A 17,459-nucleotide genomic window follows, 5' to 3' on the forward strand; every position below is an offset into this window, starting at 1 on the left:
ATTAGAGTATTTCTGTTGTAAATGTAACTAAAATAACGTCCTGCTCTTTAGTTAAATTTACTTCATTTCAACATGTGATTTTGTAATTTTGTGACAACACAAAGGACTACATACAGGGAAGAAAAATGGTTATCTAAATAAAATGAGAAAATATATAATGTCCACTTCTGTTCATCCACCTTTACTTTGATACCCCTAAATAAAATTCAGTGCAACCCAGTATCTTTAGAACCTCCAAAATGGTAAATGATGTCCGTCTGTGCTAATTCAATCACTGTGTAAATAAATGCAGCCGTTCTGTGAAAGCCTCATAGGTTTGTTAGTGAACATTAGACAACAAACAATTTGGAAACCATGGAGGAGGTTGTGGAAAAGTTTGAGTCAGATTTAGTGTTTCAAGCAGTCTCATAAGCTCTGGGCAGCTAACTGACCCACAGTTCAGTAATGTCCCATCTGGACCTCAGGGTTCCTCATTGATTCATTCTAGTTCCACTTCTTTTCCACTCTTAACACAACACTTATGCAACATAACACCGCCTTTCACTGCTTTGCGGATGTTATCCAAATGTATTTATCTATTCTAGCCACACTGCTCTTCAGCCCCTACAGATGTGCCTCACAGATGTTCAAATATGCCTAATAATCTGAACGAAAGCAAAACTGAAATCATCTTATTTGGAAAACCCAGCCTTCTAAATGACTACAGTATCACTGGTCTATGAGATTCACACTGTCATCTACAGGAGCCCATCTGACTTTATGCTGCTCTATGACAGAAAATCTCAAAGAAATAGAGGTTTGTGACTACAATGTGACATTAAAAAAAAAGAAGTTAAACAGGCATAAATACTTTAGCAAGGCAACTCCATAATAACCCAAAGCAAAGAGGAAAAAAAACAACATTTTATCAGCATCTGTGCAACAACAACAACAACAATGCTCACGAGATCTTTACAGGAACAAAAACTAACTCCAAACAACATGAACATTTAGGGGGGAAAAGCTACAAGTGGTAATAGTTTCACTTTACACATCTGTGTATGGTGAGATTACATGAACTCAACAGTGGAAAGAGTTACGATAGCTAAGTGACAAGCTAACTTTATTAGTCAGAGCAACACTTTCACGCTCCTCTGCTGCTAAAAACGTCACCTCACATGCCAAGATCAGCATGGAGGAGGCAACTCATCTCTGAAAGTGTTTGGTGATGGTGAGGACAGTTTTTGTGTGTTAGTGAGTGGGTGTGTGTGTGTGTGTGTGAGAGAGAGGGAGAGAGAAAAAGAGAGAGAGAGAGAGAAACAGAGAGAGAGGGAGCTCTCCTGGGTATAGCATTGCTGCTGCAGCTCTGCACCAAAGAGATAAGACCACCGCCTTCACAGAAGCCCGTTTCTTGGGAATTTGAAGGCTGCCATCAAAGTCCAGTGGTGACACAAGACGCCATCCGGGTTACGACCGGCTCAAACAGCTCCCCCCTCCAACTGTCCTGTACTTCACACTATAGTGTCACTTCAGAGTGCAAGCAGGAAACACTGACATCTGATGGGCCACGCTGCACATGTGCCACTCTCACTGTGAGTCCGACTTGCACAGCACGACCAGGCCGAGGCTGCAGGGTCCTGTGGGCCTGCGGCTGCGCTGCTTGTAATTCCCGGCCTCCTCCTCTGTTCATCTTGATAAGTGCTTATCAGGGCGTCGCAGGCCGCCGCGTCCCTGCCCAGCTGTCCACGCTTGCGGCGCAGACTTCAGCGCCGTCACTCCTCCTCATAACAGCCACGTAAGCCGATGTGCTCAGAGAAGCAGCTCGGCTCAGTCCCATTTCATCTTGACACAGCGGTCCTTAGTGGGAAAGCAGACCAAATCGAGTCGGTAAATAAGGAAGACTTCTATAGAAGACACTTTGCCTATCGAGCCTACCCAGCATGCATCTCATCCTACCTGCAAGCTCTGAAAATGCTAATTTTGGACAATAATTTGAATAATCTGGACAAGCAACATCTCGATTAGGCAAGCACGCAGGCAATTAAGAAAGTTCTCATCCTCCCATGTTTAACATCTTTCAAGTGGAAATGTTTAAAAAGTGCCAACTTTTTAAGTCTTTCAGGCAAAAAAGTCTAAAAGACTTAGACTGTTTTGGTTTCTTTCATTTTCCTCAGATAAAAATAAAGGAGGAAAATAAAACTGTTCTACTGTGTTGTAGTTGAAGGATGTAGCTTAACTACAGGTTCCATTTCTGCTCAAAAGTCAACATTTTCTAGTTACAAGTTAGACAAATAAACAGGAAGGTCTGAGATTTCTCACCAGCGATCATAGCTGCTGCAATAAATTATTTACCCCTCAACGATTGTGTTCCTGCATCAGTGGTAATATGAATACCTATCAGCATTTGCTTTTGGTTCTTCAGTTTAGACTTTGGGCTCTTAAAATATTCTCTACTGCAAGTTCTAAGATGGATGAATAAACAGGAAGGCTGAGATTTCACCACGTGTTTAAGCTAGCGATAGCTGCTACAATAAATGATTATTTAGCCCTCATGCCGGTTGTATCTCTTTTGTTATGTCACACAGTCAGTACTGTAAAACCTTTGATTGATTTTGTTTGTTTAGGGTTAAATACAGGAAATGCAACAGAGTCTGTTATTAGCCTGCATTGCTAACAGTTAGCTTGTGACTGAGCGCAGCAGTTTGCATTTCTTAATGTTTTCTTTCTCTTTTTTAAGTGAAACAGAATAAAGTTGGATTTAATGTTATTCTTACATGAGAAGGTACCAGACTTGGGTTCTTATTCTTCATAATCTTTATTGCGCTCCTTACACATAAAACATGTGTATATCGAGGCCATATGGATTTGAATTAGCTTCCAATAGGCTTCCTGTTTGGTTGACTAAATACAAACCTCATGAGCAACACCAGCTGGCGACCCTTTGTGGGCAGCACATGCAGGACCTGTGACATAAATGCTCAAAAATCATTAACTAGCTGGACAACAGAAACCACACAGTGATAAAGTGTCAAACAGACAAAGGCAGAAAGCTGGGGAACAGTTTCAGCATTTGATGATGCGGTGTAATTTGCCTGATGACAACTGCTCAAAGTTTTTGACAATGTCTAGAAGTCTGTCCTTACAAAGCTCTGAAACAGATCCTGGATTAAGGATAGGGACTGTCCAATGATATTATGATTTTTCCAGGATTGCTTTACATTGTCTCACCCAATGTAAGACAAATTAGCCACCGTCTTGCATTAGGTGACATTTTTGACCCAAATCACATATGTACAGGCTCTTTTATCAGGTTCTTTTCCATGTTACCGTGGGGTCATCAGTAACCTGTGCGCCATCCATTTTGTGCTCATTTTTCAGGTCAATTCTTATCCAAACAGGCCCTATACATAAATGCTGGTTTCCTGATCAACTAGTCTTTTAGTCTGTATATTCTCTGTGGCTTAATAGCTCTACGTCACAGTAATTACCTGTGTATTTACCTTGCAAATGGTTAAAACCAACTTTTTCTAGCAGTAAAAAGGGCACCCCTTATAACAGGGGTGCCCAAATTCAGTCCTCAAGGGCCGGCATCCTGCATGTTTTAGTTCTCTCCCTGGTGGTAGTAACAACCTTTTCAGCATGTCAATGTTCTTGTTAGGCCTTCTAACGAGCAATCATTGGATCCAGGTGTGTTAAAACAGAGAGAGAACTTAAACATGCAGGATGCCGGCCTTCTAGGACCGACTTTGGACAAGTACAACCAGCTGTTGTACTTTTACTTTGGCGTTACGCCTCGCTTTATGTTGGCGATATTTTTACTTTGCTAGTAAAATGAATAAACATTTAGGTTCCAACTCTATTAAATCCAATCAAGGCTTCCACAAAAAAAGCAAGTACTTCACCTGAGCGTCCTGTTTAAAAGGTAAAGTCGGCCCAGTTCCAGTTTGCCGATCATCCGTTTCATAAAAAGTCTGCCAAGGTTGACCTCGCCGACCTTTGCTATTCTCCTCCGTTTATTTCTGTTGGCTTCATGGCGAGCGTTTCCTACTTGAACAATTGTTCCCAGGAATGGAAAATTCACAGAGATGGCTGAGCTAATTAAACACTTTTTCACCCCGCAGCTGCCAGGACCCCATGTTTCGATTTGCACCTGCTAACTGATGCAGGTTATCAGGAATCAATCCTCCATAACCGCTGTGGTTTCTTAAAAGGCTGGGAAAAAGATCAGCCTTCATCTCATTTCTGCCTAACTGTTTTTCTCCCCTGATTTCCCTGAAAACTGTAAATGAACAAAGAGAGAGGAAATTTGGGGAGCTGTTTTGACTACCAAATGACCAGGCACAGTGTCGGGCTTGTGCGCCGCCAGGCCGTGTCCAGACCATATCTCTCCTGTATGATTGCTGCTCTTTACCCGATTTGCATTACTGCGCTTCCACTCCAAGCTTTGCCGGACCACAAAGAAATTGCGTCTTTGCATTTTTCCCTCCGCTTTGTTCAAATGCCTCTCAAGCTCTTTTTCCATGTGGGCTCGCTCTTATCTGGGGCCGTATGCACATTTCATCAACAGACACTAAAAAGGACAAGAGAAGAAAAGGAGGGCCTCTCCATGGCGCATGTGCTCCCTGAAGGGCCCTGGAGATGGCCTGCTCCTCGACGCGTCTGAGTCCCACACCTAAATAAACCCCGTCTCATCCTGCGTTTCCGTCCATCACCTGGAGCGGCTTGATAACAGCCGTGGTTTGGCGCTTTTTTTTTATTCGTGGTGGAAATCATCCGAGATACACGGCCGTTATCAATGCGACGCAAGCAGCGCGCAGGGACATAAAGGAAGAGCAGAGGAACTAAGATTTAAAACGGCCTTCCAGGGCCACAAACCCACCGGCGATATTTGTATTTCGTAAATAAATGACACGGTCAAATGTGATTTTTTTCTCTCTCTCTCTATCTCTCTCTGTCATAGCTGTAAATATGCAACATCTGCCATCTTGCAGGCTCTTTCTCTGTGGACCAGAGAGGTGTGTCTTGTCAAAAAAAAAAAGTTGTCTCCAACCCCTCCCACGGACTGTCTTGCAAGCCCTAAACTTTGCTGCTGGTTGAAGAAGTTGCTCTTGTAGCCATCAGCCTGCGGCGAGACAGTCAGTCAGTCAGTCAGTCAGACAGTCGACTTGAACTGGACCTCTTTCCACTGGGTTGTAAAAATTCTGCGAGCATCCACTCTGGTAGGTGACCATTTCATCTCATGTTGGACTGATGTTCTTGAGTTGTCTCTCGTTAATTGTTTTGCTCTTTTTTATTATTATTATTATTATTATTAAAAGAAATATTTAAAAAATTCGGCCGTTTCTGATTGGCCACTTTTGGCATCACAGTTAAAGTTTATTTTGAGGCAGAAACTTTTTAATGAAACTGTAAGTATTGGCGTTTCCACTTAATTAAAGCAATATACTTTATAGATTTAAAAAAAATGTTTTCCTCCATATTGGTTCTAAATCAAGTTAGGAAAAATAGCTCAAATAATTTGATCAAAACAACCAAAAAAAGAAAAAAAAAACATTTTAAGCACTTACTGCTCAGTTTAGGATGAGTTGTGTGTTTGCAATTATGAAGTTTAAATGTATTCATGTGAAACTTCTTCCTGCTTTTGACCTTGAGATGTCTTCACACTTTTGCTTTCAGATTTCTATTAATCAGATCAGATTTTTCTTTTCGACCTGCATGTTTCTGACTTTATCATCGCAGATGGACACAGTCAGGATTATAATAACAGGGCCGTATCAGATTTTCTCAGACTTTATCTCTTGCTATCAGCCACTTCTCTTCCCTCTTCTCTTTCCTGTAAAGATCCTAAGCGAGATTGACACTTGACTTTTACCACGACTCTGATATTTCTTACTTTAACCACTTTTTTATATTCTTGAAGATAAATGTTTTTGGGAAGATTTTCTGTCATTCTCTAAGGTGTTCTGTTTATGAAAAGAAGAAGAAAGAAACAGAACCTTTTTTTTCTGTGTTTTTCGTTTTTCATCCCCTCGGGCATTTCTTCAGCCTACCTCCAACCGGCACACCTATTATGTTTTAAGGCCACCTAGTAACCGTTCGGTCACTGGCTTCATCACTACTTTTAAAGTGCCGGTTATTTTTAGTTGTTACTTTCAGCCACAGTCAAATGAGGATCCTAGAAAAGGAAGTTTGAAAAAGCCTGCTGTCGAGAGATCTCGTCCCTGATAACTTCAAGTTGCACTTGTTTGTTGTGTTAGCGAACGTCGGGGCCCGGTGATGACGCCTTATCTGCCTCGATCAGAGTCGCCTGCGCTGGCAGAGCGGCGTGTTGGGACGAGTGATGGATCTGTGCTTTTATTTCAGGGTGAAAGTGATCATGGAGGATTCGTCAGACCAGTCCCACTGGGCATCTCCCACCCTGCTCAGCTCCGACCCCCTCGCCGGCTTCCCCTCCGACCCGAGCCTGTTGACCACCGGGGAAGAAGGAGAGGCCTTCTTCTCAGCCCCAGACGCCGATTACGCCGGGCTGTCCTTGTTCTTCCCCAACCCGAGCCACAGCCGAGCGGCGTCCAGCTACAGACACAGCTCCGGTGAGCACCAGCGATCCCTCTCCATCCTCTGAACCAGGGGGTGTCCAAACAGTTTGCCCCACGGGCAAATACAAAAAATAATTTTGGTATAGGTGCTTTTTACTTACCCAGCAATAAATTACATAAAGTGAAGAAAACGTCTCAGACATTTGTCTATATTAAAGAAATGCTAACATTTATCGGGAGGGACGTGAATAAGACATAAACCTGGAGTCTTCATGGATGTTCATGACAGAGGTCAAGTGTCATTTGGTAAAGAATGACACTTTAAAAATGGCAACTTTTTAATGCAAAGAAGTTGCTTTACACTTTTTTGTTCAACACAAAAACAAAATGGTTTTTGCATTGAACAATACAGGTTGCATTCCTGCATTGTTTGATATTTAGTTAATCTACTGAAGTTAATATTAACTTAATTTATATCGTTTAACATTAATTGAATTCAGTATATTAATATTTACTGAATAGGATTTAATTCAGCAAATTAATGTTTAATTTACTGGATTAAATAATAATTTAATTTAGTAAATTAATACTAAACATTCTTTCAGTAGATTAATATAATTCACTGAATTATAAGATTAATCATTATTCAGTGTATAATAATGACATTTACTGAATAATATTATTATTCAGTAAGTAGCGACACTTTTAATGCAAAGTTGCACTAAACGTGTCACTGTTTACCGAATTACTCATAACGACATTCATTCACATTCATCAAGACTTCATGTCATGTTCATGACAGTTTAATGTCAGTCAAATAAAGTGTTGCCAAAGAAATATGTTCAGTTTACTAAATCTTTCGAGCCTGACATTCTTATTTTTTGGGTTATTAAAATATTTTAATCTATTCCTAGCAACAAAAAAATAAGAAGTTCCTTTAAAAGTCTCGCTGTGTTAAGCCAAGTAAATGAGTGTTCAAGTCTGTTTTGGAGTAAACAGTCCCTTTGTGTTTTCTCTCCTATTTACCATGATATAAAAAAATATGGCTGATGAAAGAAAAAAAACATTTTGGGTTAATATTTTTCCTTTGAGATGTAAATTTGTAAATGAAATCCTCATCCTAAAATACCAATCCATCTGAAAAAACAAAACAGGAGATTCAACTCAAAAGAAATTTAGTTCATTTGTTACAAGTAATCAACTTAAGTAAATATATTAAGTTTATTATGTTGTCATGTTAAATGTAAATAAAGTAAGTTTGACAAACTTAATTTGATTAATTGTAACAAATGAACAATTTTTTTTTTTAAGCTGGAGCTCGATTCTTTTTCAGTAAAATCTAATTCACAATTTGCTCTCGCATGAACTCTTTTAACAGGCCGCTGATCTGAAACCCAGACTTGATGATTTCATTGCTGTTTCTCTGTGTGGTCTAAAGTCCGGCAGGTGTACACCTCCCCAGGCCTCCTCAGTAACCTCCAGCTCCTGGACGGGCCCCCGAGCCACCCGCTGAGCTCGCCCTACAGCCCCGCGGCCTCCACCTGGAGCGGCAGCCAACTCACCAAGACGCCGCTGCACTCACACACCCCGACCTCCCTCTACTCCCCCGGGATGGCCTCCTCCTTCACCGCCTCCAGGGATGCGTACCCTTCCCCGGGAAGAGAGGGCAGGGAGAGCCCCCGGCTCCAGGAGGCCCTCAAAGCGGAGCGTCTCAGCCCCCTGGGCGGCTCGGGAGCCAGCAGCAACTTCCTCAACCTGACCCCCGCCGCCGGGAGCATGTACACCCCCTCGTCCCATTCGCACCCCCACATGCTGAGCCCCTACAGCTCGTACATGAGCGGGCCGCAGGACTACAGCTCGCCAGCCCTATACTCCAGCGCCGGAGCCTGGATCAGCCCGTCCTACTCCCCGAAGCTCCGCAACAAGCTAAGGCCGACCACTCCAGGTGAGACTCGGCACAAAAAACTGACTACATATGTATATATTGTTTGTAAGCCTAAGTTTCTGTTAATTTTGATGATTTCTCCCTTTCACTTAATGAAAATGCGACATTTAAAGGTAAAATATTGCATCAAACCAATAAAATGAAAAAGTTTAGCACAGAATAGTGAGTTTATTGAAGTAAGTATGTTTAATACCTGCTTAGCGGTTGTCAATTTTCTCCGGGTTGCTGCCCCCCTCTTGGCCACCTCTTAGGAACACCACTGTTGGATTGGTATAAAAACTTCCTTGAGTAAAAATATCACAGCTTTATATTTATACCAAAATTTGAAACAGAATGTTAAACTCAATGAAAGACAACAATTATTTTAGATTTTTGAAGAAAATAGTTATTTCAGTTAAAACAATGTTAATTCATTATTTTTAATATGATTTTAATACACAAATTTAAACACATATATATAAATCAGGGGGGGAAGGTTTGCAACTGGAGATATTTTGTAAACAGCCTTGTCTTTTTTTTTTGTCAGTAGCACAACAAACACCTCCTTACAGCCAGCTGACTTGACATTGCACAGCAACAATTTAATTCAGTTTATTTGTGTGGTGCAAATTTCTAACAAATGTCATCTAAAAGAATTTTAAAAGACAAACAGATCTAATTCATATTCAGTTATAAAAAACATATACCTATCCAATTCAGTCATACAGAAGGATTCAAATTCACTTAAACATTTTCTAACTCGATCCTAGTTAGGATAGTAAACTTACCATTTGGTAATAAAAAAAAAAGAAGCTATTTACTTACTGACGCCAAGGTGATTGCATCAAGTTGATGGGGAAGTGTGAATGAGAGATAGGAGCCTTAATAAACTCAAATCACTCTGACACTTTCTTCGGGCTGTCAATAAAAAGACCGAAGCTGTAGGAACAGCAGGATGGAGGTTTTAGTCTCCAGGCTGTAACCTTTGCCCCGTTAGCCGCCTCGTGCAGGATTTTCTACACAATGCTAATTACAGTATAGCAAACCGATTTATACTGATAGACAAAAAGAGGTTTCAGGAAAACTCAATGAACAGAAATGTTGGAAGTCGTTTCCATTTCACGAAGACTCATCAAAGCAGCTGCAGGAAGGCAACTTATCTTGACTGGAAGTTGCCAAAACTTGCAATTAAGTTTCTATCAACGCATTTATTTATTTTTTTACACACATTTTGTTCCTTTTTAACAGAGGCCCGAGAGTGTGTAAATTGCGGAGCCACCGCGACGCCCCTGTGGCGCCGGGACGGTACCGGACACTACCTGTGCAACGCCTGCGGACTGTACCACAAGATGAACGGCCAGAACCGACCTCTGATCCGGCCCAAGAAGAGACTGGTGGGACTCGCTCCTTCTCGGAGATGCTAAGCACGCCTGCTGCTGCGCAAACCTTAATTGTCGTGTTGTTTTTTTTCTCGCGGGTGTTTCAGATCGTGAGCAAGCGCGCGGGTACCGTGTGCGCCAACTGTCACACCAGCACGACGACGCTGTGGAGGCGCAACGCCAGCGGGGAGCCTGTGTGCAACGCCTGCGGACTCTACTTCAAACTGCACAATGTGAGGCCCAGAGCCGGCCCAAGGCAGAAGCGAGTTATGCTGCTGCTTTGGGCCATTACATCAGTTTTATTATTTTTTTAATGGCAACTGTTTATTTTTATATAAGAAGATATTGTGAAGATTATTTCTTTCAATTTTGTTGTGATAAATTGCACACACTGCAAAAAAAAAAAAAAAAAAAACCTAAATCTTACCGAGTATTTTTGTTTAGTTTTGAGTGACTTGAGATCAGGCAAAACTAACTGACAAGTAACTTTTCTGAAAGGTGTAGAAGCTTGTTCCTTAATATGGATGAAAAATTACTTATTTTATTTGCAGAGTATTTTAATTATCACATGGAAAATTGTCTCGTTAAGTGAAATAATCTGCCAAAGGAACTCATATTTTTTTCATGAATATTAAGGAATTATTGACTTAAGCAAGCTCCTGAAATGTTACTTGTAAGCTAGTTTTGTCCTTTCTTAAGTATACTAAGATATTTGCACTAGAAACTAGACAAAAATACTTGGTAAGACTTTGTGTTTTTGCAGTGCAAAACACATAAAAAAACAAGATAAAAAACTTGTTGAATTGTTTACTGTAAGTTCACTGTTACTGTAAATTGTTGATATGTCGCATAAGCCTTTGCAATAAATTAATAATTGCAATGGACATGATCAATATCAGTAGATCATACGTCTGATAGAATTCAATAATTTTACTGAATTCAGATCCAGAACCGCATAGCATTCTGGGGGATGTAGGCAGAGGAAAGGCTGTAGCCACTCAATCTCTCATGGCTAGCTAAGCCAGCTATGAGAGCCATAGCTAGTTGAGCCACTCAACCAGCTATGAGTGGCTCTCTCCTTGGTTACCTAGCAACAACCTGTTGAGTAACTTGTGCAGCAGCAATTTTTAAAATAAAAATTTCTGCTAAAGTGTGGATAAAAGGAAAAGTCACGTATTTCAGATATTTAAAACAAAAACCTAATCAATAAATATCAATATCGGCTCATATGGAATGCTAATATTGTGATACGTTTCTCAGCAATATTGTCCAACCTTACTGCCACACTTTATCACTCTCCATTTCAAAATTCAAATTAAATCAGTTAATTAAGGCAATAACTTTAATAACATGAGCATGACGTAAGTTAATTACAAATGACGCTAAAGATAGGTCACACACATAGTGTAGCGTAGGAATGATGAAGCATCTGGTGTTGAGATGTTGGCACAAGGGGCCTCCAAATAAAAATCTTCTTAGGGCCCCAGAAAGACTCGAGCCGGCCCTGTTGAGGCCCCACATGATGTCAAAGCAACATTTCCAACCCAACGCAGAATCCTGGTGGGGGACATTTGTGCCATAACTCCTCTCGTCTACTCCCCAGGTCAACCGACCGCTCACCATGAAGAAGGAAGGCATCCAGACCCGGAACCGGAAAGTCTCCAACAAGAACAAGAAGAGCAAGAAGGCCTCCATGTTGGAGCCGTACTCAGACGTGGTCCAGCCCCCTCCCCTGGACGACAACGGTGGGCCCTTTTCCCTCAGCCCTGGGACTCTGCTGACCTACAGCCACACGCCGCACCTCCTTCCCACCCCGACCCCGCTGCACCCCTCCGCCGGCCTGCCCTACGCGCACCACCTCAACTCTGGCATGGTGCCCACTCTGGTGTGACCCTGCAGAAGATGCAGCGCGCGCTTTCTCCTTCGTCTAGCGTAAGATTAGTACATAAATGATGATTTGTTTTTATTATTTTTTCCACTATTTTTTTTTTTATTGCATTTGTTGTCATATTTTGGCGTGCAACGCCAGATAAAAATCACTCAACGGAGGTTGCTGCACATGTAAACACACTGATGACAGATTTGCTCCTTTTGTAACTACAAAACAAGCGTCTGATTTACTGCTGGCGTCTGCTTTGGGTTAGATAATGTGAAGTTACTCAGGAGTTTTAATGTTCACTGCTCTCTGTTATGTATTTGCATACATGATCTAACCGCACCAAAGCTGCAGAGAGAAGAATAAAATGTTTGACTTTATAAGCTTGACTGGCAAGTGGTTTTGTTTTAGGTCATTTGAATCTGCAGCAGCTCTGTGGCCTGACCAAAGTGTTGCCTCCTGTGTGCAGGTATTGTCCTCCTCCACGCAGACATAGTGGTGCCTTTGTGAGGCCACTGATGCACTTTGAAAGTGTAATTGTACAAAGTCGCTATGCAAATACTCTCTGCCCCACACCCACCTTTTCCGCAGAAGTGACAAACACTCAACTAAAGTGCAACACTTACACCTGGTTTGATGCTTCTGCCAATTTTTGCCCGTTGAGGAACAACTGGGCGTCTGTCTTACTGACACGCATTGAATGCCATGTTTTTATGTTCAGTAACGTGTCCATTTTTATTTGCCCTGCTAGTATCCAAAGATCAGACACTTTGGTAATAAGAGGTAATATTATTGTATCAAGCTGAAAGTGCTGAGTAATGAAAGCATTTTATTGAAATAACCAGGATATTCTTGAGTCACGCTGTGTCAGCGTTCCAGTCCAGGGATTTTCTACTTCTTTCTTTCTCATTCTGATTTTCACACACTTAGCAAGTAAGCAAATATCAGCACATTCTTGCTGTGTAGACCAAATTAACACATCTGTCTTCAGCTGTTTGTTGTTTTCTGACTTCTGGGGGGGAAAAACCTTCAAATTCCCCGAAGAAAGGCCTTAAAGACGTGGTAACCCAGGGACCCAATTTTTTGGAGGGTGGCCCAAGACTTTTTTTTCCCTCTCTTTTTTTTTTCAGTGAATACATGTTTTTCATTGTACTTTATACAAAATGTATTGGACCATATCAATTAAATTGCATTAAAATGTTGGGAATTTTATGAAAATAAACAATACTCAAGTATTTGAAAATTGAGAAGCTATTGTCATTCTTTAAGAACAACATGTATCAAGTCATGTATAGGACTACCTTGTATTATAATTTGAAATAATAGGAGATTTTTTCTCAAGTAGATGAGGCACCAAAACTGGCTCCAGCCCAGGGGGCCTTGTCCTTGTAAATCCGACCCTGGATGTGACCTTTTGAACTTCACAGCAAACATTTTTTCAGGATTGTTTTGATAACTAATGTTAAGTCATTTTTGCTCCCCCAGGGACTCTGACACCTGACACTCTAAATGTGATGTTTTCCAGATCAACCTGACTACTCCCCCTTGAACAACTTTATACATTTTTATACAGCCACAAACCTGAACCTATTAATTTTTTTTTTACTTGTGATAGGCTAAAATAAAGGGATGTATAATTGTGAAGGAGAAAGGAAAGTAAGTTGCATGTTTTCTTTCCACTTTATCACAAATAAAATCCAAAACGTGTTGTAGAATAAATTTTATGCAGACTTCAGTCAGACTGGATGATGTGGAGTTGCTTTTCTTTCCATGGAACAGAAGGTTTTGTCAAAGTGAATGATGGTTTTGAGTCCTGACCCATCAGCTGTCTACTAGAATGTTGCTCTGACAAAGTTTTAATTTGGGCCTGTGTCACTTATTCAAATGCGTTGGATGCACCCAAAAAATCTACAGGTTTCAACAAGTTAATTTCAAGACTTTTTAATGCAACCTTGAATCAAATTTAAGACCTAAAAACTATAGAGGATGGCTAGAGGATCCTGCTGTTTTATAATCAGACAGCAAAAACTGAAATCTCTGGGCTATTGGTAGCAGCTTTGTGTTTCTGACTCTACAGACATAAACCCCACAGTGTCAAACATAACAGTTTTTTTTAACGAAAAACAAAAGTTGGCAACAAAAGTTATGAAACTAAACGTTTTCCAGACAATTTACGATGAATATGTACTTAGACAAAAAAGCTACCTAGATAGACTTTTTTCATCCTTGTTATATTAGCGACAAGTTAGCGGTAGTTTCAACCATATATGCATATTTATGTCTATGGCTTAAACCACCTCAGTAATATGATTAAGGTGTCCGCAGGTATCTGAAACTTTTGCCTGACAGAAAAGACACACAAGAAAAAAGAATACATCTCAGGTCTGCAGTGATAAAATTTAAGATCTGTGATTAATGTTTTTAAGGCCAACTCTTTTTTTTTGGTCACGAATTCAAGACATTTTAAGGTCTTAATTTTAGAAACATAAATTAGAAACTTTTCAAGGATGCATTGACACCCTGTGCATCCCTGTCCTCTTAAAATGTTAATTACTTTTTCCCTTGAACATACAAGAATGCATGTTAACTAATAAGTGCAGTCTTATTTTCTTTTTATGTCCCAAAGACATACAATTTTATTAAAATGATTTATTTATTTATTTATTTACAAGAAAAAACCCACGGCTACACTGTGATTGTTTCTATAGAGGAATTCTGCTCAATAAAGCAGATAAAGCTGTTTCATGTTGATCACACTTGTGGTCATGTCTCAGAAGATTAGATTAGAGTATTGAGGCAAAGTTTCTGGCTGACATTTGTGGGAGTGAAAACAAAAACAAAAATGGTTTCACATCGCCATGAAAACATCCCACAACCTTCGAATACATGGAATTTAACAACGCCTTTTAAAGAGGCTAGTAATAAACACAGCACTGAGGCAAGCACGTGTGATGTATGTTTTTTTCTTTTACATGCTGAGTAGCAGGGCTGGGGTTGCTCAGTAAGGACTGTAAGATGACTGATAAGTTATCACTGAGGCCACAGACCCCAGAGCATCCACCTGCTGCCGGCTCCGCCACTCTCATCCTCCCTGTCAGTTAGTCGGCCAGGGCCTCTCTGGGTTGCTTTATATGTGACAAACACAAACACACACATCGCGGTAATTGTCCGTGAAAAAAGGCTATGGCTATCAAAAAGTTTGGTGGGGGTTTTTCTTTTTTTTTTCTTTATAACCGATCAAAATCTGGTGTGATTGGATTCTGTCAGCTCTCATAATCTGTGTGGCTGAACGTTTGCTTCATGCCTCACTGCAGGCGTCAAGGAGAAATAATACTTTCATTTATGCATTTGGTTTCATCTTGTTGAACACAGATCAGCGAACATCTGGCAACACCATCCACCCATACACCCACACGTGATTGCGTGGCAATCTTTATGGGGACTTTCCATTGACTTCCATTAATTTCTACAGACTAAACCTTACCTTACCCTTACCATATTCCTAACCCTTACCCTAAACAAAACTCAATTCACACCTTAGTCCTAAATCTGACCCCTGACCCAAAAACAGCGTTTTCCCTTGGGGACCAGGCTTCGGTTCCCACAAGGAGCAGTGGGTCCCCACAACGTAGTATGTGTCAGAACGGTCCCCACAAGGTATTACAAACAAACACACACACGCACACACACACACACACACACAGACCACACTCTTCGCCAAGAAAGTTGTAATAACTTTTTTTTTGTTTGTTGTTTCAGAGCTGGCAAATGCCAGTCAACCGTTACAAACCTTCATTCTCCGTGGAGACAGGAATCATGTTGCATAAAGTTAGATAACCTTGTCAGTCTCGTGATTATTTTTATAGTTTCCTCTAAAACCACCCTGAGGCATAGACACCTGGAAGGACTACCTTACAGGAAATATACTACACAGTTAATAATGATAATGATAAAAAAGAAAAAAATATACTAATAAAAATCACAAGGAAACAACTGAAAAGGGGGGAGGGAGGGAAGGGGACGAGATGTGAAGAAAAAGTCACATCCATAATTTATATCCTTTCCTCAACTGTCTCTATCTGCTGTTTATCTGCAGCAGCTGTCGGCCCTGCTCTGGGGAAATGGCAGCAAATGACAGGGATAGATTAGCAACCACAGGCCCGCTCCAGTTCACTCACAGAACCATCCGTTAGTGGCGAAAAGCTTCTCTCTCCTGCTGCTGCTGTATACGACGCTTTAATTTCCAGAGCAGACTGGGAGGACCTGCAGAGATGTCTTTATTCTGGCTGTGACTATTCGGTTAAAAGTTGTGTTTTCTATAAAACTTCAATTGATAGCCAAATATGCTGTCAGTGACTCTAAGTTGGCTTTTTGTAGGTGTGAATTAATTTTAATAAATTCCGACAGAATACGATGTAAAACAAAAGTTGGTTCATGGTGAAAAATTGCATTTCGATAAACACCAGCGGGATAGCGTTTAAAGAATGTGGCGCTCAGACCGCGTGGTGCGCTGGCGCCCTCTGGCGGCTCATGTGCAACACTACTCCCGACAACTGAAGCTCAACGGACCACAAAGTCAAAGCAGGCGCTTTGTAAAAGTATTCAAACCACTAATTTCTTTCACAACTTGTATTCAAAGTATCTTATTTGGTGTTTCTCCAACACAAACAAGCACACGAAAAGAAAATGGAAGAAAAAAATAATCTTGATTTTTAAAATTTACAAATACAAATCTGGAAAGTATGGCATGCATTCCCTCTGCTGCATCCAAACATTCAGAGTTAAAAACACCTCAACTGTAGCTCAAATAGTCACTTTTAAACTTGTCATATTTATATTTACTGTGTGTTTATGTCAAATTAACAGAAAGCTGACTTATCTCACTGTAACCAAATCTACACAATGACATATACAGGTCCTTCTCAAAAAATTAGCATATTGAGCATATTGTGATAAAGTTCATTATTTTCCATAATGTAATGATAAAAATTAAACTGTCATATATTTTAGATTCATTGCACAACAACTGAAATATTTCAGGTCTTTTATTGTTTTAATACTGGTGATTTTGGCATACAGCTCATGAAAACTCAAAATCCCTGTCTCAAAAAATTTGCATATTTCATCAGACCAATAAAAGAAAAGTGTTTTAATACCAAAAAAGTCAACTTTCAAATAATTATGTTTAAGTTATGCACTCAATACTTGGTCAGGAATCCTGAATCAGAAATGACTGCTTCAATGCGACATGGCACTGCTGATGTGTCATGGAGGCCCAGGATGCTTCGATATGGGCCTTAAGCTCATTCAGAGTGTTGGGTCTTGCGTCTCTCAACATTCTCTTCACAATATCCCACAGATTATCTATGGGGTTCAGGTCAGGAGAGTTGGCAGGCCAACTGAGCACAAAAATACCATGGTCAGTGGTTTTGGCACTGTGAGCAGGTGCCAAGTCATGCTGAAAAATGAAATCTTCATCTCCATAAAGCTTTTCAGCAGATGGAAGCATGAAGTGCTCCAAAATCTCCTGATAGCTGCTGCATTGACCCTGCCCTTGATAAAACACAGTGGACCAACACCAGCAGCTGACATGGCTCCCCAGACCATCACTGACTGTGGGTACTTGACACTGGACTTCTGGCATTTTGGCATTTCCTTCTCCCCAGTCTTCCGCCAGACTCTGGTACCTTGATTTCCGAATGACATTCAAAATATTTCTTTCATACAAAAAAAGAACTTTGGACCACTAAGCAACAGTCCAGTGC

The 17,459-nt window shown here is 40.7% G+C and overlaps 2 protein-coding genes across 3 annotated transcripts in view; one reads left to right on the top strand and one right to left on the bottom strand.

The window, feature by feature from the left end:
* The window catches only part of gata1a (GATA binding protein 1a), a 14,111-nt gene extending 2,037 nt beyond the window's left edge, over positions 1–12,074 (top strand). Inside the window, exons 1-7 of one of the 2 annotated variants that reach the window (XM_007565644.2) lie at positions 3,775–3,901; positions 4,971–5,198; positions 6,343–6,569; positions 7,954–8,460; positions 9,688–9,833; positions 9,926–10,051; positions 11,422–12,074. In XM_007565644.2, coding sequence (XP_007565706.1) covers positions 6,356–6,569; positions 7,954–8,460; positions 9,688–9,833; positions 9,926–10,051; positions 11,422–11,709 — 1,281 coding nt within the window. In that variant the 5' untranslated portion in view covers positions 3,775–3,901; positions 4,971–5,198; positions 6,343–6,355 and the 3' untranslated portion in view covers positions 11,710–12,074. Of the gene's footprint in view, positions 1–3,774; positions 3,902–4,970; positions 5,199–6,342; positions 6,570–7,953; positions 8,461–9,687; positions 9,834–9,925; positions 10,052–11,421 lie in introns of those variants that run through there. The other variant, XM_007565642.2, reaches the window with a different exon arrangement.
* Positions 1–13,450, bottom strand: part of LOC103147350 (ras-related protein Rab-7a) — a 19,501-nt gene extending 6,051 nt beyond the window's left edge. Inside the window, exon 1 of the mRNA XM_007565641.2 lies at positions 13,437–13,450. The gene's annotated coding sequence lies outside the window, so the exon portion shown is untranslated. The remainder of the gene's footprint in view (positions 1–13,436) is intronic.
* Positions 13,451–17,459: the final 4,009 nt, after the last annotated feature.

This window comes from Poecilia formosa, unplaced genomic scaffold (genome assembly GCF_000485575.1).
Source record: "Poecilia formosa unplaced genomic scaffold, Poecilia_formosa-5.1.2 Scaffold181, whole genome shotgun sequence".
Classification (NCBI taxonomy): Eukaryota; Metazoa; Chordata; class Actinopteri; order Cyprinodontiformes; family Poeciliidae; genus Poecilia; species Poecilia formosa.